Consider the following 26,878-nt stretch of genomic DNA (forward strand, 5'->3'; position numbering starts at 1 on the left):
TCAGTAATAACAAAATAAATAAAATATTTTAGGCCGAGCTTCTCTTCCAATTTGTGTTGTACTCCTTTTTAATTTTTCATACAAATTTGCGGGGCATAACCTACTTCTTTTATGCCGTCTCCGAACGGCATCTGCGATGCAGATGAGTTTTCACTGAGACGCTTTTCATGGCAGAAATACACTCGGAGTGGTTGCAAACACTGCCGAGGGGCGACCTCGCTTAGAAATGTTTTCTTCTATTTGAAAGAAACTTGTTTATAAAATTTTGACGTTGCTTTGCCCGTGGCGTGGACGCAGGATCTTCGGTGTGGTAGGCGTAGCACGCTACCATAACAGCACAGCGTCCGCCAAGGAATCAGTAATCAGTTTGATTTGTACACGCTATTAGTGATGTATAAATGAATTTGTGAAGTACTACTCCCAAAGTAGTCTAAATAAAGACCATTTTGCAATACTGAATATTGGAGTTATTTATTCGACAGTTCAGCGATTCGAACATTAGCAGAAGGTACATAGTAATCAGAATTTCCAAAATTCGTTACAATATATTTGTAAGTAAATATCCAAAGAATTAGTCTTAGATAACTTATCGATGTCATAAATCCCAATCGGCGTCAATTCATGAAAAAAATATACCGAAATTTATTATTTAAATAAAAATGCAAAAGTGTGCAAAATAATAACCCACATACATATAACGATTAGATTAATTGAAAGATATTGCAAGCGTTTTGAATGCAAAAATTACTTTTGTTATGCAAAATTTTGATGGCTAAACTTAGTACAACAATTGATTCCTGTGTGAAAACCAAACTAGACGCTAAAATCTGGAACACATCCGTTTTTGTAATTTGTGCTACGATAGCCGCAGCGTTTTGCTTCCCTGAAGGACGCATAGTCAATGGCACTTCGACTTTAATTGAAAAATTTCCCTTTATGGTGTGTTTTTTTTAAAACTAAACTTACTTATCTACTAAAAATTGTTTCGTTTCTTACTTCAAGCTATTTCTGCGCAGTGCACGCGGTACACATTCCTGTGGTGCAACCATCATAGCACCACGATGGATTCTTACCGCAGGTTATTGTGTTGCTAATCGTAACATCAGCTCAATAACCCTACAATTTGCCTCAACAAAACTTGATATTCAAAGTTCAAATTTGGTAACAGTGAAACGTTTCATCTTGCACGAAGACTATGATGATGACGAAGTCTCAAATGATATAGCATTGTTGGAATTATATGGAAAGCTGGTGTACAACTACAAAACAATTGCACCTGTAACATTGCCAGAGCAAAATTTTGAGATTCCACAGGTTCCAGAAGGTGTGCCCGGTTCGTTAGCCGGTTGGGGTGTGAATGTTGTAAGATTTGTTGCTATAATTTAATGCTTATTACTACCGCATTCATATATTAATTTGTTTACTTCAGACTGGTGGTTACGTGCAATCAATTTTGCAGGAAGTCGACTTAAAAATCTATTCGGATGAGGAGTGTTTGAAACGTCATGAGAACGACACGACTGTTAATAATATTTGTGCAGGCGTGGATGAGGGTTGGATGGGTCAGTGTAATGGAGATTCTGGTGGTCCACTACTTTACAAAGGCCGAATTCAATAGGGAATTGTATCTTGGGGCATCAAGCCATGTCGTGTACCACCTTATCCGGGTATATATGCAAAGGTTTCACATTATATTAAGTGGATTAGGAAAAATAGTGATTTGTGTATATGAATAAATGTGACATAAACTAGAAGTATTTTAAAGTATTAGAAGATATTTGAAAAATCAAATTTTCCAAATTGGTAATTTTTTTTTTCCTCGAACGTTGTGGCAGCGCACTGCCCTCAAGTGGCCCGATGAAACCAGGCTAATCCTGTTTTTGTTTTTTTTATTCTTATTATGTGTTATTTATAATTTTTTTGTTACCGAGTCTTTGAGAGGCAGTGGCTCCTTAAGCGCCGAGATCTAAAACCGCTCAGCTACAGAGAAACTCATCAGCTGAGAAATACAGATTCACAAAATACAATAGATTAAAAGTATAAATATAATTTTTTAATTATTAAGAGAAGATAGAACCGTCTTTTTTATGGCAAAGAGCGAGTCCGAAACATCAATTATTCTCGAGTGAGAGTTATAATCTTCACACAAACATAGAAAAGGTTCGTGTAGTTGGAAATTGCTTCTGCATTGTTTAAGAATTATAGGTTATAGATTTATAATGCCTTGAAACTCGGCATGGAACATTCAAGTTTACTTGGTTCAAAAGAAATGGGCTTGAAATCGATCCATTTAAAAGTATAGCCATAAATAGTACACCTAGCATTTCTCTACGACTTGCAAGGGTAGGAAGATTTATTAGTTTTAATCGGTTAGTGTAAGGAGGAAGATTATACGGAGAGTCCCATTGAAGATTTCTCAAGGCGAAAATTAAAAATTGTTTTTGAATTGATTCTAGTCTATCCACATGAACTTGATAACGCGGATTCCAAATTATCGATCCATATTCTAATATCGGCCTCACCAATGATGTAAAAAGGGTTTTTGTAACGTAAGGATCACTAAACTCTTTTGCCCATCTTTTCACAAATGCTAAAACTCCTCTCGCTTTATTGACTGTGGCATTAATATGAGGGTTGAAGCTAAGTTTGCAATTCATTGTAACTCCCAAATCGACAAAAACATCAACGCTTTCCATAGTTTGGCCATTAATTGTGTAGGAAGCTGGCTGTATGTTCCCACGTGAAAAACACATGGATTTACATTTTTCTATGTTGTGGGGCATAAAATTCGCATTACACCAAGTAACTAAACGATTTAAATCCGCCTGGAGTACAGAACGTTCATCAACCGACGCGTATGACTTAAAAGGTTTTACGTCGTCGGCATACATTAAAATTTTAGAATATTTTATAGTTGTGGAAACATCGTTTATAAAGATCAAAAACAGAATAGGACCGAGATGGCTGCCCTGAGGCACACCGGAGGGAACATCGATGACATTCGAAAAAATGTTTTTAAAAATGACTCTTTGAGTTCTACCGCAAAGAGAGGAGGAGATCCAGCGAGTTAGGCCAGGTTGAAAACCAAGCAATTCGAGTTTATAAACAAGTATTGAGTGGCGTACTTTGTCGAATGCTTTGCTGAAATCAGTGTATATAACGTATAAAACAAAAATTTTATTTTTTTTTGTGTTAATAAGTCTACCTGAATATGAAATTTCTTCAACCTTGTTTGCAATTTGCAGTAAAGTACCAGTTTATTCTTTTTTTTGACATTACACGTGCTGAAAATAAGCAGTAATTACACATAAAAGAGATTTTTATCAAAACTCTCCCTATTTCTAAAAAAATGAGCATTTCCTTAGCGTAAAGTTTCAATTACATACGTACATATGTGACCGAAAAATAAATTTACTTGTACACATTTCGTATGGCGGCTAGAAAGATCAGCAAAAGTAACGAGAAACAATCGCAAAAGAATATACATACATATGTATGTACATCAAGTATAAGAATCAATAAAAAGACTTGCTTGTGCTAATAAGTAAGGACCTATGAATTTACTTGCAAATACATACATACATATATGAAATTATGCTTGATGCATATGTATGTATTAGGGCGGGTCGATTTGTGGGGAGGCAAAAAAATTACCCATTGCTCTGTGAAAATCATATTCTAGGGATCAAAATAAGAAACTTTGCCGAAGGAACTATACCTCTAAAACGAATTCTGATGTCCCCTCCCCCCCCCCCCCAATTCGGGTCGAACTTTTGGGTAGGGGCAAATTTTGAAAAATCCCACTTTGACCCATTTAGAGTGCTCCAATCGAGTCCAAATGTATCACCGACCCCCACTAATTTTGGAGGCCCGACCCACCACCTGGAACCCCCGGGGGTTCACCATAAATGTTCGACCCAAATTGGGGGGGGGGGGCATCAGAATTCGTTTTAGAGGTATTGTTCCTTCGGCAAAGTTTCTTATTTTGATCCCTAGAATACGATTTTCACAGAGCAATGAGCGATTTTTAAATCGACCCGCCCTAGTAAGTATGTATATATATAAGTGGAAAACACCAGCTAGATGAGCAAAATTCAAACATAGTTAAGGCAAACCCCAACTGCCACTCACACAAATACACCGTTGGCAAGCGCATTGCCCATTCACCGTAGAAAGTCACATTATGTGAGCGGAAATAATTTCATACGCACAAGCAGACATACAAACTTTTGTGTCAACTTAAATATGAACAAATGTTATTCATATTCAAACACATGAAATGCACATTAAGGCGGGCTAGGTTTTTTGCGGTGGCATTCCTAAAATATTCAACATATATTTTTGTTTTTTTTTCAAAAGTGGTCCGTTTGACCATAATTTTAGTACCAATTTCGAGATAGAATCATTGCAAAAGTGACTACTTCTGCTAACTATTTAACCCAGGGGATTAGGGGGCTTAGAATATACCCGCGGCAGGTATGTCTGTCGTAAGAGGCGACTAAATGATTCAAGGGTTTGTGTAGCGCAACCACTTCAAGGGTTCGCCAGCTCAGTTTATAGTTTTTCCAACCCAATTGTCAACCTCACCTATCCATGACGAATCCTGTTTCTTTAGTAACCGACTCTCTGGCTTCTCCAAGTTCCTCATGGATCTAGGGGTTGGTGGGCGGTATGGCTTAAAAGGTTTCATGTGGTCATACTAAATCGTTCCCGAGATGTTCGGGTTAATGCCTTAATGGTAATTGTTTCCGGAACGTACCCGATCTATATCCGGACGAGGACCATCAACAGCGATAACTCTCTACAAAACCTTCGGGGAGTATCCTTAACGCTACAACAACAAATCTTGCACCAAGAGTTCAAAAGAGAGCATAGTGTCCCACAAGTTTGATTGTACTAAACTGATCTCCAAATACCATTTAATATTACCAACTAGGTAGTTAGCTTGATTGAAATGGGGCATTCCCAAAATATTCTTTAGAGTTCTGCTTCGCTAGACTTCTTCTTTAAAATTTCATTTAGTTCCGGTTTCGGTGATTCACATTTCTTGTTTTGACTCCAGTTTAGGTCCAGAGCTGGGTTAGGATTCTGGTTACGGTCCCGGTTTAGCTCCAGTTTCGTATTCTTTTTGGTTTCGTCTATGGTGGTTTCGGTCCCGGTTAATTTAGGTTCCGGTTTCGGATTTGATTTCAGATTTCAGATTTTGAGACGGTTTTAGGTCTGATTTAGGTTTTGATTTCGGTTCAAGTTTTGGGTTCGATTCTTATTCTGGACTTAGCTCCGGCTTTCGTCTCGCCCGCGATTTTGTTTCCACGTTCAGTTCTAGTTTCTCTTCCGCTTTCGGTTCCAATTTCTGTTCAAGTTCTGAACTCGACTTCGGTTTTGGTCGCGCATTCGGTTTCAGTTTTTCACACAAGATGTATGTGGTTATTTCTGTCTCATTTATATAGCTAGAATCTTTAAATCACACCAGATGCTCACGTATATGGCACTTACTATTGTCTGATTTGGCGTATATGATATAATAATACAATCGACAGTTTCCATATTTCAAACTTCCTAAATTGTATCACATTATTGTCCAGTTTCATCCATGAAGTGGTTTCCTTTTTATGTTTTCATATGTTTTCTTTCAATTTTGTTCTTCCTTTTTACCTTAATCGTGATGAGCAAAATAAGCATCGTTATCACTATCCCCATCATTTCATTCACTTCGATTTTATATTTTCTAAGTCCGTTCATTTCCATTTACTGATTTGGTTTCTTTGTACTCTCCTATCAACTCAACCACTAACATTTATGCTTGGTTTTCAATAGGTCAAATTTGACCATTTCACTGATAACGGACTGTCATAGATGATGTCAAATGGGTTTGTCATACGTTTTGACAACAAAGCGACAGTTTAATAAGTGATATCGTCAAATTCCCAACGCTATGGCAAATTTGATACTTAAACTTCATTTGCCAACAAAGTTGGAATACTTTTTCCTTAGACTATTGGCGTCTCATCAATTTCTAACGCCACATATGAACCAATGGAAAAAAATGAAATAAATAAATGAACACCAAATTTTAGCTAAGGTGTTGACCACAAACTAATTCATCAACTTCTTGTAGGTTAAGCGACATAATGATAACGCATTTTACACCAAGCTTGAGGCAGTTTTTGATGTCAGACCTTTTGACTTAATCAAAACCAAGCGTTACGTTCTAAGTTCGCCCATACTGTTGGCAAAGAAGCTTACACATCAAAATTGTTCCTTACAAATTCACCCATCCTAAAATACATATACATATGTATGTTCATGCATATATACATAAACACGCATGTGTAATATAAATTTGTATGTAAATTCAAGTGTTTTTGCCAGTGGGTGAATAGCAAAAATAAATTTGTAAACTGAACTTCGACAACATTTTTCGAGGACTTAAAAAAAATTGCCGCTAGAAAAGTTGAACATAAGGCATAACGAAGGCAACAAAACACAGTCACTGTTCCCTTACCAATGTGGTTAATAAACAGGTAAATGGGGGATAGAGGGATTGTAAGTCGAAGTCACAGAAATCATGTAGTCTTGTGAGTCCCTGCATAGAAAATGTATGCAAAGCAAACATTCTTAACATGTACATATAAGCAAATGTATATATGTGCCTTGCATATACACATGTATGTATGGGTTAGTAACGGTACCCATAAGCATATGTGCTCAAGCTTATTTGTGTGTAACTTAAAATAGAACATCTGATACATTTTTGCAACAGTCATCGTAGCAAAAGTTCTTAATTAATTGTCTAATGACTTTAGGCACTTCATCAACGACACAGTTGGAACGCAAGTTTTTCCATAGAAGACGCAGAAAGGCAACAAGAAATATGATATTAATTCTGTGACATTTGTAAGCATAAGAACACCTTACCGACATATTAGCTCTATGAGTTTGAATAAAAATATTTTTTGTTGGTATGGATGCATTAAAATTTTTGATTATTTTTCTATACGATAAAAGTTTGTGTTTGTTATGGTACGAGTTGGAGCTTTTAATTTATGTAACGTGATATTTAATAATTTTACTTAATAGGCTAGAAACTAGAACACAATCTATATCTTTATCCTCTGGTAAAGGAAATCTTTCATACAATTAAATATAAATTTATTTAAAAAAAAAAATTAAAGCCTTGAAAGTAACCCATTGCCAGAAAGTACCCGGTTCTCACAAAGTAATCGGTTCCAAGAAAGCTACCGGTTCCAAGATGGTAACCGGTTCAAAAAAATTTACCAGTTCCAAGATGATAACCGGTTCCAAGATAGTAACCCGTTCCTAAAAGGTAACCGGTTCTGAAAAGATAACCGGTTCCAATAAAGTAGCCGGTTCCGAAAAGGTGGTCGGTTTGAATATAGTAACCAGCTCTGAAAAGGTAACCGGTTACATGATATAAACCAGTTCCAAGAAAGTAACCGGTTCCAAGAAAGTAATCACCTTCAAAAGAAGTAACCGGCTCCAAGAAAACAACACATTACAAGAAGGTAATCAGTGCCAAGAAAGTAATCAGCTCCAATAAAGTAACTGGTTCCAAGAAAGTAGCCAGTCCAAGAGAATAAGCGTTTCCAAGAAAGTAACCGATTCCAGAACAGTAACCGGTTCAAAGGAAATTACCGAATCCAAGAAGGTAACCGTTTCCAAGAAAGTAACGAATTCCCAAACAGTAACCGGTTCCGAAAAGTTAACCGATTCCGAAACAGTAACCGGTTCCAAGGAAATTACCGAATCCAAGAAGGCAACCGTTTCCATGAAAGTAACGAATTCCTAAACAGTAACCGGTTCCGAAAAGGTAACCGGTTCCAAGAAAGTAACCAAGAAAGTAACCGATTCCGGAACAGTAACCGGTTGCAAGGCACTAATTAATTTCGAAAAAGTAACCGGTTCTAAATAAGTAAAATTTTAATGGTAGCGGTATCAACAAAGTGGCGTGTTCCAAAGAGGAAACGACATCCAGAAAATTAGCCGCAAAACAAAAACGTATTAAAAAGAGTAACCAGTTCTAGATGAAAAAGTGAAATATTGTGGCAAATATTAACAATTCCGACTCATCACTATGCCGTTAGTAAATAAATACTGCACAAATACAACAGCAATGTAAGCAGATGAGGCAGCGTATATTACTAATTACACAGTAACAAAGAGAGCAAACGACAATTCACAGACATGAACACAGTAATTAAGTGCGTACCTAACATATGCATGTACAAATATATTCAAAGCCAATATGAGACGCATAAAGGAGAAAACAATAAGCAAGTATTGGAGAATGCTATTCGCGAGAAGTCTAGACGATAGGGAAAATAATGACGATCCAACTGAAAGTATAAAAGCAATGCAGTCTTGGAAATAAACATTCAGTACAATTTCACACGTTATAAGTAAAAAACGCGAATACATTGTGAAGCTCTACTGTCCCAGTAGTGTTGCAAATAAAGAGCATTTTATATACAGAATATATGAGTGTACAGTGTACTCTCTCCTAACGGACACCTCTCTTAAGCGGACACCTCTCATAAACGGACAATTTTTGCAGTTCCAAAAAAATCCTTAAGCATTTTTTAAGTGTTTGCCTTTTGAGCGCGCAACCCTCCCATCACAGGACGCGCACACTTGCTTTTTACTCCAAAGGGTAAATAAAAGGTATTCGTACAGCTGTTGCTTATTCACTAATACGTGCGTGGATGTAGGGGAATCCCCTAAATACGAAGAACCTGTTTTCAATACAGTAAAAAACAAAGAAATGTATGTACCTATTCCATACACGTAGTTAGTATCTTCTTTTGTGTATACGTACGTGAATCGCAATGCCTAAAGTAGTGTTGAGTATTAAAGACAAAGTTATTGTCATTGAAATTCATAAGAAAGAAAAACTAAGTGTACGAGAGTTGGCAAAGAAATGTAAGATCAGCAAGAACGCAAGCTGCTAGCATTATCAAAAACAAAGATCAAATTTTAAGTTTGTGGGACACTGACGTCAACCCGGAGAGAAAAAGGAGTATGCTGAACCCCAAATGCCTTAATATTGATAAATTGTGCTACGAATGGTTTGTGAAGGCTCGAAATAAGAGCATTCCTCTGTCAAGCACCTTATAAGGAGGAAAGCTAAAGAAATTTCAGTGAGACTCAATTACGACGATTTTAGTGCATCATGCGGTTAGCTACAATTATTTTGAATATTTTGTACACAAAACTTTATACTTTATTTTATGAATAAAGCTTTATGAACCTCCTAACTCAGTCTTGTTTGTATGTATTAATATTCATGTTTTGGAAATAAAACTATTTAAATATTCATCAATAATACTTTTCTCATAAGCGGACACCTCTCATAAGTGAACAAATTTGGCAGTCTCTTAGGTGTCCGTTCAAGAGAGGGTACACTGTATTTATTTGACAGTTCAGTGATTTGAACGATAACACAAAGTGTAGAAATATTCGGAATTTCTTTAAGATTCGCTACAAGTAATTCAAATCAGTACCTTGTCCGTTTTTTCTCCCTATCACAAAACGGACAAAGATTTATGCCAACTATACATATATATATAACAAGGGCAATGCAAGCACAGAGAACGAGATCGGCCAGTTTTCAAAAACAACCATTTTATGTATCGGATAGATTTAACTTGCTTTAGTGATATAGTAAACTGCCATATAGCAAGAGTTTAGAGTTCGTAGGTAAAATTTACTCAAATGAATGAGTTTGACTGTTACTCTTTTGATGCGAATTTAAAGAATTTAACATTTGTTTTGCCTTAAGCAATAAATCCAATGTTCATCGCACTTTGTTCGAACGAAAAATTACACTGAATATGGCTCAATTCGAGATCTCTTATATCCTTTTTTCTGAAATACATGGCTTTTCAATAAATTTCTGGGATACATAATAGAGAAAAACACACCGGTCGTAAGTCCCATACTAGCTTGCGTGGTGATAGCATGGTAGCTTGTAAGGTAATACAATATCAAAAGCCTGAACAACAAAGCATTTATGTTGTGTCCGATGGGTACCCTAAACATAATCCTGAAACTGTCACCGCTGGACCTTCAGTGCAACAGGATCTGACTTGAGATTGAAAAGTTTGCGTATTCGAATCGTTCTGTCACAGTAAACAGGCTTCTAACATCAGACTACCTATCGAATTCGTTAAGTTTTCCCTTGAGAAGAGATTTAACCTGGCAGGTTTTCCGTCCTACCGGGCTGCGGGGTCGAAACAGCCATTTTCTCAAAGCAGTGTTTGGTCGCAATATTTAATCTTCCCCGAAAGTTAGCTAGTATTTTCCAATTAAAAACAGTAGCTTGGATAAGGCACAAGACCATGGCCAGTTTTGTGTAAACTAATCAAGGGAAGTTTCAAAAAGCTCCATTAGTAGTATAAATATGTTTAATGCTAATCTACTAGTTGAAGCAAAAACTGTAAAAAATGAACAACAAGGGATTTCTTCATGGATAAGTCTGTCAAAATGGCGCTTGAGCACTCCATGGGCCTTCTTCTTCTGAATGCGCGGCACGGAAACCAAAAAACCAACTCCTTTAGACGGCATTCGCTGGTGGCCATAATTGATCTAGTTTTCCCTCCAAGCTCCACACCTATTTTTTTTTCTCTTAAGCGCTGCCAGCGACTAATCATTGGCCGTCGCAATCCTTAGCTTGTACAATATAATGATGGTTTTCTGCTTTCACCGTTGGGCTATATATAGTAAGAAGTCTTCATGAATTTTCTTGAATTGTGGGCAAATTTATTCCTGCACAGAAAAAATTCGGTCCCAAACCATTTTCATAAATTCCATTCTTTTCGCCAATACTTATTAGCTTTATCCAGTCGATAAACATTTTTATATACTAAGGATGTTTTCAGAAGTTAATTTGGAAAAATTTTAACAAAGCATTTTAAAAAACACACCTGATACCATGCGCTGGAAAATGAAAACTTTAATTATTTTTTTAAAAAAGGTAACAAATACCACTACAAAATCAAAACCAACGCTAGCAAATGCAAAAATCAAAATTGGTAATTACCCAATCATTCCAAGGGAGACAATTCCAAAGTGCCACGGCGTATGAGTGACATTTGGTTGGCGATCGATTAGAAGTGAGTAATTGAGTAAATAATATACTTATACTGTTTTCACACAGACTGCTTATTGAATAATAAAGGCAGTTTTCTACATTAAGACGCTTATTGAGCTCAATTTATGTAAATGTCATTGTCTGTCATATAGCATATTCATTTTATGCGCTTGCATTTCATCCTTCATACTAATCGATCAGCTACTTATGTGTGAAAGCAAAAAATTTACGATTTCATTAGAAGGTGAAATGAGATGATTAAGTTTCTGTGTGAAAACAGTATTAAATAGAATTAATTAAGCATCAATATTAGTGGTGCTATTTTAAATTTTAACTCTCGCTATACTCATTAATAAATTGCAGTACGTTCGTCGCAATTCAAATATTTAATTGAAGCAAATAATTTGCTGAATGAGTAAACGAAAACAATCCGTCAAAAATAACAATGGGCAAATAGTCGAATCAAAATAAGAGAAATTAGGACAAAAAATTAAGCCACACAAATAAAACAAATGACTTGCTATTGTGCCAGTGACTACATTTTTAACTCGAGCGCAGATGTGGTAAACAACACTAAAACATATTTCGAAATGTAGCTGTTGAATCGTACTTCAATGTGTTATTGGTGTAAAAACGCTGACTGTGTGTATGTGTGGGTATATTATATGTAGTAAAAGCTGGCATAACTATGTATGTAGGTAGTTGTGGCTGTGAACTAAATATTTCTCGATTGTGTTAAAGAGTGGTGCTTAAAAAGTAGACTTAAAAAAAAACGAACAAATACTTTCAATGATATATAAGTCAGTCAAAATTGTTGACACTTTTAGCAAAAAGTTAAATTGCCACTAAATAGTTAATTATTTGTCATGGCAGCAAAGATATTGGGATATCAACTCTTTAACGTTCTCTTTATGTTATAAAAGTTGTTCCATGACATAATTATGCATTCGAGTTATCCGCTTTCACACAATATTTTATTTTACTCCCTCATAATTAACTCTGGAATCGGTAAATGTAAGCGTTGTATTGGCCAGTCAATGAAAGCCTCACATAGACTGAATGTGTCCTCTATAGTGTAATTTGGTAGTAGAGTACGTGGTTGATATAAGAGAAACAGTATAGTATTGATTTGATGATTTGCTATGGATAACAGAGGTTATCGATGAATTTTCAATGTTTTTATCGACGAATTGTCGTCCTCGTTACATAAGAGTAATCAATTTACTACAGGAAAGTTATCGATGTGTTATCAAAAGTTATTGATTTGTTATCAGAATGCTGCTTATTTTTTGTCGGCCTGTTATCGACTTGCCTTCGGAAATTTATAGGTTTGTTATCGAGAAGTGATAGACATACTACCTAAAATTTCTCGATTTCTTATCGAAAAATTATTGAATTATTATTGAAGAGTTATCGAATATTTATTGAAAAAATACAACAACAACAACATATGTTCTCATCTGTTTTAATATCGATGACGCCTCTGTTACCTATCGATAACAAGCCGATTAGAAACGAAAAAGAAGCCGAGAACTAGTCGATAACAAACTGGTAACTCGATAATAATTATTCGCTATTAGCAATAATTAATGAGGATAAACCAATAAGTTGTCGGTATCAGTTTTTACCGACAAGAAGCCGCCGAAGCTCAAACCTCGAAATTACATGTTTCTAGTAAAGTTACCGCTCTCTTTCTGTTTACACTCAACCCCTGTGCGAGATCTAAATATATAATTAAATATTAGGGGCGATTTACTTCTGAGAAGATTTACGCCGCCATCCACAGTGTAATTTTTCATTGCACCACTCTGAAATTGGTTTTTCTCAAAACCGAATTTGACAAGTGACGACGGAAATTCGTTCCAATATACATACATCAGGTTGCAAATATCTTTGGGCTCACGCTCTATTACCGCATATACGTCAGTTATCCACCCCTGTCAGAAAATCTAAAAATCAAAATGAACCCTGAACCTGGCTTATAGGAATAATGCGAGAAAGTTATTCTACAGAATTTGGTGGATAGCTATACCTACTTAGTAACTGACTTGCTGACCGTACTTAAGTTACGAAGGGAAAACCATAGGTAAAGAAGATGCAACAATCTTATGCAAAATAGGGTGGCATCTCTTCAGACTGCTGTTTGAAATGTAAGCCGCAGCTCAACCAACAAGATAGGTGAGCTAGCAAGCTTACGATCGCCTATAAGGTCCTATAAAGCATATTGTGAGAAAGTCTTAGGTCAAAAATCAATTGTGTACACGTTGTACCAGATGAACTTTTAAGCAAACGCTGGTGCAGCGATTGACCGTTTAAATAGCTTTCGCCGTACATCACTCGATATGATATGAGCTCACAGCTGAGTATATAATGTTCGGTAACTGCTGACCATATAATTAAACTAGAAGACCCGGCAGACGTTGTCCTGCCCTAAATTTGGCCTATCTGCATACATTTTAATAAGCTTTTTCCGTCTGACTCTGCCCTCCCCCTCTTCACTTTTTCCTAATCCTTTTATTCACTCCTCCCTTCGTCTTTTTCGCTTCATCTATCTCCATCTTCGTCTCATTCTATCTCTTTCTCAATCTCCTTCTCTCTTTTCTCTTCTCTCCATTCCTTCTCATTTTTCTGCATCCCTTATTGCCTGTACCAGAGGGTGGTGTGTATTTTGTTCCAGTCCCAGTCCCAGTCCCAGTCCCACTCCGAGTCTCAGTCCCAGTCCTAGTCCTAATCCCAGTCCCAGTCCGTCTTTGGATAATATATTACTCTGTTCTAAAGCACTCATCAACAGCTTTCATTTGTTATCCATATTCTATAAACACATTCTAGGGGTACTCGGGTCCACGTTTCGGCCTACCAACCAAAACTATGTAGTAACCACCGCGTGAGGTTTGCGCAACTTGTGTGCAAGTTTGAACAAAATCGACGGACGCATCTCTTCAAATACCTGAGACCAACTAACATACATTTTAGCCCTCAGAAACCCTCCCCCCCCCCCCCCCCCCCCCCCACCCTCTAGGCGGGCCTGGTGATGTGACATACATACTTGATATCATTCGCTATAATATTTTTTATTGATAATCATGTTGTTTAATTAAACACCAACCAATTACACGGAAGTATATCCGCACCCCTGCAAATGTGATTGCCGGTGCGTATGCGTAACATTTTATTATTACGTATAAACAAATAAAAAAATTGCAATAAAATAATATTGCGACTATAAACTGAGATATAACCTATCCCGCATTTCAAGTTAGATCAAACTACACACGGAGTGCAAAACAAATTCAAAATCGGTTCAGTAGTTTAGGAGTCCATCGCGGCCAAAGATTGTGACACGAGATTTTTATATATTAAGATTATTAAATTACATACATGGTACATATATCCTTAAATGTATTTAAATTGTGTATGTTTTATATTTATAACTAGGTGATTGCTGGAATATGAAATGAAATCCGATTGATGATATCAAGGATTTATTTATGAAAGCAAAAAGTGTATAATTTAATATATTCGTTATTTATTTTAACACAGGAAATAGCCAACCGCAAATATACAAAGATAACATATTTATTTAATAAAAGTGAGATTTGTGCATAAAATCATTGCTAACGAGAGCAGAAAATTTAAATATTAAAAGCCGATAGTAATTGAAAAAACAAAGTTGCGTTATGCGGAGTTAAAAAAAAACAACAATAACAACAACTAAAATCCAAGAACCAAGAAATCAAACCAATTCAAAAAAAGACCCAAACCCGGTTTTGACTTTTATATTTAATGCAGGAGTTTTTCTAATTCGCCAGCCGCGTGTTTCTCAAATAACCTTTTTTTTCATTTTTTATCATGACTTTTAATGAAGTAAAAATATTTCCATTTAACAAAGGGGTCAAAGGCGGAGATTATTGGTAAGGTCAACTAAAAATATGTTTGGTGTGTGTAAAGACTGAGAGCATATGTAACAAACGGTACGAATCTCCCTCATCTCCGTCGCCACCGCATCTACGAAATCAGGCCCCAAATTTTGATATCGATACACAGTTTTCTTCGTGTATCAGGGGATTGAGGGTGCGGTAGCATCTGGAACTGCTGCGGCCGCCATCGGGGACTGGCCACCGAATTCAATTCATATTTTTATAGCGCACCATTCCACCGATTGGTTATGATGGTAGCGTGCTCCGCCTACCACACCGTATGCCCTGGGTTCACGCCCCGGGCAAAGCAACATCAAAATTTTAGAAATAAGGTTTTTCAATTAGAAGAAAATTTTTCTAAGCGGGGTCGCACCTCGGTAGTGTTTGGCAAGCGCCCCGAATGTATTTCTGCCATGAAAAGCTCTCAGTGAAAACTCATCTGGCTTGCAGATGCCGTTCGTAGTCGGCATAAAACACGTACATAGGTCCCGCCCGGCCAATTTGTAGGGAAAATCAAGGGGAGCACGACGCAAGTTGGAAGAAAAGCTCGGCCTAAAATCTCTTCGGAGGTTATCGCGCCTTACATTTATTTTTTTTTTTTTTAATCCACCGATTATTTCGTACTGACTCACCGAGCTATCGGTTATTCAACAACGATATATCATTTACCAATTCACCGGCTATTTGGTATAGCTAAACGTTTGACGATTCACTGACTCGTTGATACTCCAACGGTTAGGTTTCGGTTCAGTTTTAGAAAACGAAGCGGTTTTAAATGAATATGCTTTTGAACTTGTCGGACTAGTTTTAAAAAACAAAACGGTTTATAATGGGTTCTGGCGTAGTTTTGAAAAATGAAATGGTTTCCGATTGATAAAACTGAAACGGGTTAGGTTTTGGAGAATGAAAAAGCTTTAGAGGTTTCCGTTTCAAACGATTACGATTTCAAGTGTTTAGTGTTTCGATTCTAAAAGTTAAGCGGTCTCTATGGTTACAATTTTATTTTAATTAAACGGTTTCAAACGAAGTCGGTATTATGTCGGTATCTGTTTTTAAATAGGAAGCAGTCTCAAACGGTTATGGCATGGTTTTTTCTTTAGATAGATGGTTTTAAACGGTAAGCGCTTTGGTTTTGAAGAAGTAAATGATTTTAAACGATTGCGGCGCGGTTTGGTTTTGAGCAGTGAAACGGATTCGAAAGGTTATGATTTCGATGACGATTGAAAAATTCTGCAATTTAAATGGCTACGGTTTCTTGTTTGAAAATGAAATCATCTCAGACGGCTACGGTTTCTTGTTTGAAAACGAAATCATCTCAGACGGCTACGGTTTCAGTTTTGATACTGACGACGGTTAAAACGGTTATGGATTTTGTTTCTATTGGTTTTGATTTAGAAGATTTAAATGTTAAAGACCGTTAAGGTTTTTGTTTCGATTAGAAAAATATATCGGTCTTGGTTTTGATTTTGAAAAAATTAAACGTTTTCAATCAGTTACGCTTTCGGTTCGATTCCTTGAGTGTAATAAAAAATATTAAAGAGCGATGAAGTTTGATGATACACCCACATAAATTTGAAAATACATTTAAACATTACATAAATTTTTATACGTATGTGTATGAAGACACACTCACATAAATTCTATTACATAGACATGATTACGTAAAAACATAAAGCACAGCAAATGTGAACGGAGGTCACAAAACAAACAGAAACTAAAGAACAGAACAAACAACCTTCAAACAAACAAGCAAAGCAACAAAATTCCATACAAAATGAAAGTACGAAAAAAACTTTGTGACCAACTTTGAACTACTGCTTGTGGCATTGATGTAACGGCAGTTACGGCAAAGCTGTCTAACACCACACGCGCATATCCACAACACAACAACAATAGCAACATGTAGGCTATATAACACTGTCAACTAATGGCAGCTGCAGCCACCCTCCCAGCTGCCAATATTTCCACTGAACTGTGCGAATGCAATGGATTTTGGCGTGTCATGTGACGAAAGTTGGGCTGCTGTGGTCGAACATCACCATCGTTCGTCCATTTGTTGTTAAGCTAACCAAAAATGTTAGAGCAGCCGATTTGTGTTACCGAGGTAATAATGGTGCATTCACCAGTATTAAAACAATGCAGTAACCACGATTATCCGCCAACCGATATGTCGGAAAAGGAGCGAATGCGCAAAACCAACACATAACTTAAGCCCCTAGCGTAACCACAACCGAAACACTCCCCACCGTATGCGGTCCTTTAAAAGTACCAAACGCAACTAAGCTGGCGACAAACAAATATTGGTCGATGCAACAGTGGTAAAGAAAGGCGCATTACCTGCACTCAACCAAACACCAACACCATTTCACGGTTATGTGAATTCTCTATGTAAAAAATGCAGCTAAAAAAATTGCATAAAATGGAATGAAAAAATTGTTTGCGGAAAACCGAAAAAAATGTGGACACGTTACGTCAAAGCTTTGTAAAAATCAACGTGAATTAATTTAAATAAAAACAAGTAAGGAAGGCTAAGTTCGGGTGTAACCGAACATTACATACTCAGCTGAGAGCTTTGGAGACAAAATAAGGGAAAATCACCACGTCGAAAGATGAACACAGGGTAACCCTGGAATGAGTTTGTATGACATGGGTATCAAATGGAAGGTATTAAAGAGTATTTTAAAAGGGAGTGGGCCATAGTTCTAAAGGTGGACGTTATTTCGGGATATCGCCATAAAGCTGGACGAGGGATGACTCTAGAATGTGCTTGTACGTTATGGGAATCAAATGAAAGGTGTTAATGAGTATTTTAAAAGAGACTGAGCCTTAGTTCTATAAATAGACGCCTTTTCGAGATATCGCCATAAAGGTGGAACAGGGGTGACTCTAGAATGTGTTTGTACGATATGGGTATCAAATTAAAGGTATTAATGGGGGTTTTAAAAGTGAGTGGCCCTTAGTTGTATAATTGAAGGCGTTTGGAGATATGGACCAAAATGTGCACCAGGGTCACCCAGAACATCATCTGTCGGGTAACGCTTATTTATTTATATATGTAATACCACGAACATTATTCCTGCCAAGATTTCAAGGGCTTTTTATTTCGCCCTGCAGAACTTTTTCATTTTCTTCTACTTAATATGGTAGGTGTCACACCCATTTTACAAAGTTTTTTCTAAAGTTATATTTTGCGTCAATAAACCAATCCAATTACCGTGTTTCATCCCTTTTTTTCGTATTTGGTATAGAATTGTTGCATTTTTTCATTTTTCGTAATTTTCGATATCGAAAAATTGGGCGTAGTCATAGTCGGATTTCAGTTATTTTTAACACCAAGATAAAGTGAGTTCAGATAAGTACGTGAACAAAGTTTAGTAAAGATATATCGATTTATGCTCAAGTTATCGTGTTAACGGTTGAGCGGAAGGACAGACGTTCGACTGTGTATAAAAACTGGGCGTGCTTTAACCGATTTCGCCCATTTTCACAGAAAACAGTTATCGTCATAAAACCTATGCCCCTACCAAATTTCACAAGGATTGATAATTTTTGTTCGACTTATGGCGTTAAAAGTATTCTAGACAAATTAAATGAAAAAGGGGCGGAGCCACGCCCAGTTTGAAATTTTCTTTTATTTTTGTATTTTGTTGCACCATATCATTACTGGAGTTGAATGTTGACATAATTTACTTATATACTGTAAAGATATTCACTTCTTTTTTATAATTTGACTTAAAAAATTTTTTTTAAAAGTGGGCGTGATCGTTCTCCGATTTTTCTAATTTTTATTAAGCATAGATATAGTGATAGGGGTAACGTTCCTGCCAAATTTCATCGTGATATCTTCAACGACTGACAAATTACGGCTTGCAAAACTTTCAAATTACCTTCTTTCAAAAGTAGGCGGTGCCACGCCCTTTGTCCAAAATTTTACTAATTTTCTATTCTACGTCATAAGTTCAACCTGCCTACCAAGTTTCATCGCTTTAGCTATCTTTGGTAATGAATTATCGCACTTTTTGTGTTTTTCGAAATTTTCGATATCGAAAAAGTGAGCGTGGTTATAGTCCGATTTCGTCCATTTTAAATATAGATCTGAGATGAGTGCCCAGGAACCTACGCACCAAATTCCATCAAGATACCTTAAAACTTACTCAAGTTATCGTGTTAACGGACGGACGGACGGACATGGCTCAATCAAATTTTTTTTCGATACCTATGATTTTTATATATGGAAGTCTATATATATCTCGATTCCTTTATACCTGTACAACCAACCGTTATCCAATCGAAGTTAATATAATCTGCAAGCTCTGCTCAACTGAGTATAAAAAACAGGGCGTTTTTTGATAGCGCTTTTTAGTTTGGCAAACTTCTGGTAATACTAAGAACTCATTTAGTGTTTGGGATGCTCATGGGCCGCTCATTTTAAGCTTACCTACCCTAGACATGCCTTTCGTAAAAGGCGACTAAAATTTACACACCCAAGCGTTAGAGAATAAAAAAAAAATTGTCGACGAGGAAGTAGGGCCAGCACTCGTAGATACTAGTTTCGGAGCGGACTGGACTTTTATTTCACAAAAGACCGCTGACATCCGGAATACTTCCCTTAACCTTCGAGGAACATTACAACAACAACAACAGGGGCAATTTGTGCTTTACCTTTCGGCTGTAGTTCACCATTCAGGGGTGCCGCCGGGGTGCTCAAAAGCAAATTGCGAGGATTCAAGTTTGTTGTTTTTGTTATATTAACGACAAAGACATTCTTCGAAGGTTTTGGGGAGCTTTATCTATGTTGATGGTCCTTTGCCGGATATAGATATGTTACGTTCCGGTAACAAAGCACCATTAAGGTACTAGCCCGACCATTCCGGGAACGATTAATATGACCACATTAAACCTTCTAGGCCATCCCGCACCCCACCGCCTACCTCCATGAGGAACTTGTGGTCGCCAGAGCCTCGTCTGCTAAATATGTGTATGATATATTCATAATTGTAACAGGATTTCTCTCGCGTAGGTCAGGTTGACAATTGGGTTGCGGAAGCTTTGAAGCTATACAGCTTTCTATTGCGCTTGTCAACCCCTGGAAGTTTCGCTAATTATGCCTCGCAACGAAACACTACACTTTAGAGAAATGCGATGATGGTGTCCGCTGATATTTTTTTTTTTTTTTTTTTGATCAGCCCCCGTTTTCCAGCTTTCGCTACGCTAAAAGTCCATCGCCTAAAATGTCAAAAACAATATCAAGGGCGCAGAAAAGTTTCTAACATTTGCAACATTATGGTCACCAGGAATAACAGCCTAACTCATATACTTTACCTAAGACTAAAATTAAAAATATATAAAAAAAAATAAAATAAAAAAAAACATATTACTGTAATAAACTTTTTGTTAAAAGTTCACCGGATACCGTAGTCCGTTCTACAGAAACGTGTGATATTCTTATTTGATATTTGTTGTTTCCTTTCAAGAGATTTATTACTTGGTGTGTGGTATTAGACATTTTGTTTTATTTCTCTCTTTTTAAACCTCGTGAGTACAAAGTTAAATTTTCCTGCTTAATTATCCTTGGCACAACGAGCTTAATATTTAGGTACTTTGTGCTAATTTTCTGTTTTTTATTCGTCTTCATTGAATTTATTACTAGCGACAAGAATTGTGTTATAAATAATACACAGCGGCTTGGTTTGTCGCTTGTACTATTTATATTTGCAAGTACATATATAAGACGTATGTCGGTATGTAGCAAAGCACAAAACTAACGAGCTAACCAAAAACCAGCTGTAGTGGCTGCGGCAGAGGATCTCATTTGGCCAGTTGAGTGGCTGCTCGCTTCCATTTCGCATTTTTATTTGCTTTTATTATACTCAGCTGAGCAGAGCTCACAGAGTATATTAAGTTTGTTCGCATAACGGTAATCCGTAACGGCATAAACTAATCGAGATAGAGATAGACTTCTATATATCAAAGTGATCTGGGCGAAAAAATAAATTTATTTAGCCATGTCCGTCCGTCCGTCCGTCCGTAACCACGATAACTTGAGTAAATTTTGAGGTATCTTGATGAAATTTGGTATGTAGGTTCCTGGGCACTCATCTCAGATCGTTATTAAAAACGAACTAAATCGGACTATAACCACGCCCACTTTTTCGATATCGAAAATTTCGAAAAACCGAAAAAGTGCGATAATTCATTACCAAAGACAGCTAAAGTAATGAAACTTTGTAGGTAGGTTGAACTTATTACGTAGAATACAAAATTAGTAAAATCTTGGACAATGGGCGTTGCACCGCCCACTTTTAAAAGATGGTAATTTCAAAGTTTTGCAAGCTGTAATTTGGCAGTCGTTGAAGATATCATGATGAAATTTTGCAGGAACGTTACTCCTATTACTGTATATATGCTGAATAAAAATTAGAAAAATCGGAGAACGACCACGCCCACTTAAAAAAAAAATTTTTAAGTCAAATTTTAAAAAAAAATTGAATATCTTTACAATATATAAGTAAATTATGTCAACATTCAACTTCAGTAAATATAGGGCGCAACAAAATGCAAACATAAAAGAAAATTTCAAAATGGGCGTGGCTCCGCCCTTTTCCATTTAATTTGTCTAGAATACTTTTCATGCCATAAGTCGAACAAAAATTATCCAATCCTTGTGAAATTTGGTAGGGGCAAAGATTTTATGACGATAACTGTTTTCTGTGAAAATTGGTGAAATCGGTTGAAGCCACGCTCAGTTTTTATACACAGTCGACCGCCTGTCCTTCCGCTCGGCCGTTAACACGATAACTTGAACAAAAATCGATATATCTTTACTAAACTTAGTTCACGTACTCAACTCACCTTACCTTGGTATAAAAAATGACCAAAATCCGACTATGACCACGCCCACTTTTTCGATATCGAAAATTACGAAAAATGCCATAATTCTATACCAAATACGAAAAAAGGGATGAAACATGGTAATTGAATTGGTTTATTGACGCAAAATATAACTTTAGAAAAAACTTTGTTAAATGGGTGTGAAACCTTCCATATTAAGTAGAATAAAATGAAAAAGTTCTGCAGGGCGAAATCAAAAGCCCTTAGAGTTTTGGCAGGAATACTGTTCGAGGTATGACATATATAAATAAATTAGCGGTACCCGACAGAAAATGTTCTGGGTCACCCTGGTCCACATTTTGGTCGATATCTCGGAAACGCCTTGACATATACAACTAAGGGCTACTCCCCTTTAAAACCCTCATGTTTCTAAGCGGGGTCGCCCTCGGCAGTGTTTGACAAGCGCTCCGAGTGTATTTCTGCCATGAAAAGCTCTCAGTGAAAACTCATCTGCCTTGCAGATGCCGTTCGGAGTCGGCATAAAACATGAAGGTCCCGTCCGGCCAATTTGCAAGAAAAATCAAGAGGAGCAAAACGCAAATTTATAAAGTAACATTAACAACTTAGAAAAAAAGTTGTTTTATTTGGAAAACAAGTTCTTCTAATTCAAAAACTAATTGGTTGGCTATGGTATCGTTATGACTAAAGCCCGAGTTAAAGTTGACATAGTCATAACGTCATAGTCATAACCATATATTTACTTATTCATATCAAATTGGCATCAGTTATTGGTGTCTTAACCTAAAAATCGTGAAAATTTCATAAAAGTTAAGAAAACGCAAAAAATTACAAACGTGGTATAACTAAGTCTGTTAGTCAAAACGTATCCAAAACAATAAGTAAATCAACAAAAAGTTAATAAATTCTCCCACTCAAATGTTTTTAAATTATGGGTATGGCGAAAAACCAAAAACCAATTAATTGATTGGCTATGATATGGTTATGGCTTTATCGTTTTGGTATGACACCATTAATCGATTACATTGATTTCCATAAGGTTGGTTCAATCAGCTGTTTTATCTGGTTATGGTTATGCCACCATTAACTGGCCCTTAATATGTTATTCAATGGCTTCAAAAACCGATTAGGAGGTTGACTTCCATAGAATTCGTTGGATCAGCTGTTTTTACGGAGTTTGTCAGGTCCTTGAAGTAGTTATTTCGCAATTTTCCTTTCATCTCATGATCTGTTCATACAAGAGGGAACTTTAAACCTGTGGTCAAAATTTGGTATCACAACTTAGTCATTTCCATTGTGAATTCATACAAGTGAAACATCTTTCTATTCCTCCATTGCCATACATACCTGTCAAATAATTGCTGGCAGGGAGAACGGCTGTCGCGAATGGCCAGAGAATTGAAAAAAGGTTTATTTTTTGTTCGCGGTTAATAAATTAAAGGGCCATGAATTGCCCATTTATGTTTCAAACGAACTTATCTTTTAAATGAGTCTATAGAAAATGAGACTACAAATTAATATTGATTTTTAAAATCTAGTTAATAGATAAAATATGAGCATTCAGTTAAGCAAACATTTTAAAATATGTAAGTAGCGCAATGTACCAGTCATCTAGAAAAATATTTGAAAAACACTATCGAACAAATGATTTAAGTTAACGAACAGCGACTCAACACGTGATCCAGGCTGTTTACTATTGTGAACGTTGTATGAATTCATAATGGTCATTTACATGATTCACACCATGATGTAATAATAAAGGTGATGTCAACAATATAAACTTAATTTTTCGGCAGCTCTAAATGCCAGTATTTTCGTGTATTTCAAAAGTAATAAATTTGGATTGCTTAATTTTTCGTACAAATTCTTCAAATAAATTAGTTTTCTGCAAAATTTTGTCTCTATTCTGTTAGGAAATACAAAGTTACGTTAACTTTTTGGCTAAACAATTCTAGTAACGGCTTATATACCTAGCGATCGGGCGGGGATCGAACGAAGAAAATGCCGGTACGAACTCACGGCAGATTTGGTACCAAAAGAAATAAAAACCAACGAATTAGAATAGTGATAAAAGTGTATTTAAAAGGATAAATACATAGATATACAATGAAAGTAAGTATATAGATTTGTAGGTAAACTATAAAGTTAATCACAAGAGAAAAACTTATATATTACCTGTAAGACACGATGATGGCTGGATGCGAATCCGATGATAGTTATCAAAAGACTCATCGTTCCTGCCAATCATTAGTTACTTCTCTTTGGTTTGCAAGTGGTCACTGGTGATTTTCCCATGACAGAGTTGCTTTGTAGGGAACTGCTGAATTGGGGGAACACCAGCGATTCCCAACCATTGCAAGCCTTTTGGCTTCAACATTGCCGCCGGCCTTGCAATACTGTGGAATTGCAACTACTAAAGGAGAATCTCCTTAAGGTGGTAACGTGAAAGAAGGTAGTAAGGTATATAAGAATGTACTGGTCTCTATCCTAGCATGCGTGCAATAATAATCAACATAATATTTCTAAACGTATAGTAAAATCTACTACGATCGTAGTAGAACTCAAAGACAGTTCTGTATGATAGACATCCCTTATGCATGCCAAACTTGTCAGAATAAGGGAAAACGTCAGCATGATTAGAACACCTGAATATTAATGTCATCATGCCTCACACTTTTATTGCATACAATAAAAAATATTTATTTACTCACAGTCATAATAATTTATTTGTATATGATACAACAAAAAAATATCGCCATTTCGACTACTGAGCGGAATATCACCATATCCCAACTGCTGTTTCGAAAACGCCCTTTCTCAAAATGTTTCCAAATTCGGCGTTCAGTCGAGTTAGGGTGATATTTCACTCAACAGTCAATTTATAACAACACGCTTCAGTTACATCTTGGATATTATAAACTTTCGAACTTTTGGATTTGTTAAATCTGTATATGTATCTGGCGCATGATGGCTCCCACAACTACCTTGTACCAGCGCACACAGTTGTCCATTCCGAACGCCTCCTGCTCCAGAATCTCCAATACCCGTATCTTCTCCACCATTTCCAGCACAAATAATTGTTCTTGCTAAATATATCGAAAACCGAAAATTCGCATATGCATTCTTACATGCTCTCGTGTTTACTACATCCAAACTCTTAGATTTGAGATGATAAGAACGAACAGTTGCAGATATCCTACCCCATCCACTAACTTCCAACGTCATGCCCTCTACTACTCGATAAGCGCAAAGTGATATTGGTTTTACTGCATCATTCTCTTCAAACCATCCATCTACTTTAACCACAGCTACGTCCATGAGTTTTGTTTGTGGATCATAATCATTAAAATGTATATACCGCACACAGCGACTTTGCTCTGTTGCTGTGTTTCTTATACGTATATCGGTAACTCCAGCTAAAAGGACGAGATTCTGCCATTCTTTACCCATTACGCAATGTGCAACTGTAACCACAGAGTTCACATTGACTATGGCACCAACGCAAAGATAGTGCTCAATTTGAAGAATTGCTACCGAATGTGGGCTCTCTTCTATACTTATATCTCGGCCATTTATAATGCGCAATTGCGCGTTCGTATGTGTCAAAAAGAAGCTAAGCAAGACGAACAGCAGCACGAAATGATAGCGTGAACTCATTGCAGCTTATAAGTTTTTCTACCACTTTTCAAGTATAAAGTATACCGAGATTAACTTCGCGAGCGCTATTTATACCTAATTGGGTCGTGTGAATAAAAAATAAACAAAAAACTTTTTATTCAAGATTTGAGGAATTTTATATAACCAAAGTACATCAATATTGAAGTTAAAGTCATTCAAGGCCAATCTTGTTATACCCAGCGTGCTTTGCACACAGAGTATATTAACTTGGGCAACATAATGGTTGATCGTAACGGCATTAACGAATGGAGATATATATGTAGACTTCCATATATCAAAATGCTCAGGATGAATTGATTTAGGCTTGTCCGTCCATCCGTCCGTCTGTCGGTGCACATGATAACTTGAGTAAATATTGAGAATGAAATTTGGTATATGGGTTACTTGCCACTCATCTCCCATCGGTATTAAAAATGAGGGAAATCGGACAGTAACAACGCTCACTTTTTACATATATAACATTTTAGAAAACTCATAAAACCTGATTACTTACTAAATAATTAATCTAGAATATTGAATTTTGACGTGTGGACTGATATTAAGACCTGATAAAAATAAAAAAATCTTTTTTACCGCCCACTTGTGATTAAATAAATTTTATAAATATTATTAATTATAAATCAAAACACGTTGAACCTATCATAGCAAAATTCGACAGAGAGGTTGCTTTTACTATAGAAAACACTTTGAAGAAAAATTTACGAAATAGGTAAAGGACCACGCCCAGTTTTATATAAAAGAGCTTTAAAAGGGTCGTGGACAAATAAAATGAGCTATATTCTTGCAAAAAAGAGTTTTATATCAATGCTACATTTTGTAAGTGCAATTATAAAAAAGAAAAAGGTGGGGCACCGCCCCTTTTATGACCCAACAATTGTCTATGTTTTGTGAGCCATAACTCGGAGAAATATTTACGAATCGTGATAAGATTGGGAGCACATATTTTCCATATAACCGGAAATACTTCTAGTAAAAATGGACGGGATCGGTTAAAGACCAGGCCACTTTTATATAAAAGTCGTAGACTATAATAACAAGCTATATCTTAGCGAAAAATAATTTTGTATAATGATATTTCACTTATCAAGTTTTATAGTAAGCGCAGATTGGGAGACATTTTTTTTGGGCGGTGCCACGCCCCTATTACGATCCAGCATTACAAAACATTTCTGGAGCCTAAAAAAAATAAATCCCTCTTAACAAAATTCGAAAAAGTAATTTATCTCAAATTAACTGTACAATTCATACTCACGCTGAGTATATAATAATCGGTTACATCCACACTTGAACACCCTTACTTGTTTTTGTTTGTTTTAATTAGCTG

The 26,878-nt window shown here is 36.4% G+C and overlaps 2 protein-coding genes across 6 annotated transcripts in view; one reads left to right on the forward strand and one right to left on the reverse strand.

The window, feature by feature from the left end:
• Nucleotides 1-26,878, reverse strand: part of LOC137238413 (uncharacterized) — a 189,931-nt gene that overhangs the window by 103,269 nt on the left and 59,784 nt on the right. The window lies entirely within an intron of this gene.
• Nucleotides 769-2,048, forward strand: LOC137252515 (trypsin-1-like). The gene is made up of 3 exons (XM_067788404.1): nt 769-939; nt 1,003-1,362; nt 1,430-2,048. Exons 1-3 carry the CDS (start codon nt 769-771, stop codon nt 1,616-1,618), a joined length of 720 nt encoding a protein of 239 aa, XP_067644505.1. The 3' UTR covers nt 1,619-2,048.

The sequence above is a fragment of the Eurosta solidaginis genome, chromosome 1 (assembly GCF_040869045.1).
Source record: "Eurosta solidaginis isolate ZX-2024a chromosome 1, ASM4086904v1, whole genome shotgun sequence".
Lineage (NCBI taxonomy): Eukaryota > Metazoa > Arthropoda > Insecta > Diptera > Tephritidae > Eurosta > Eurosta solidaginis.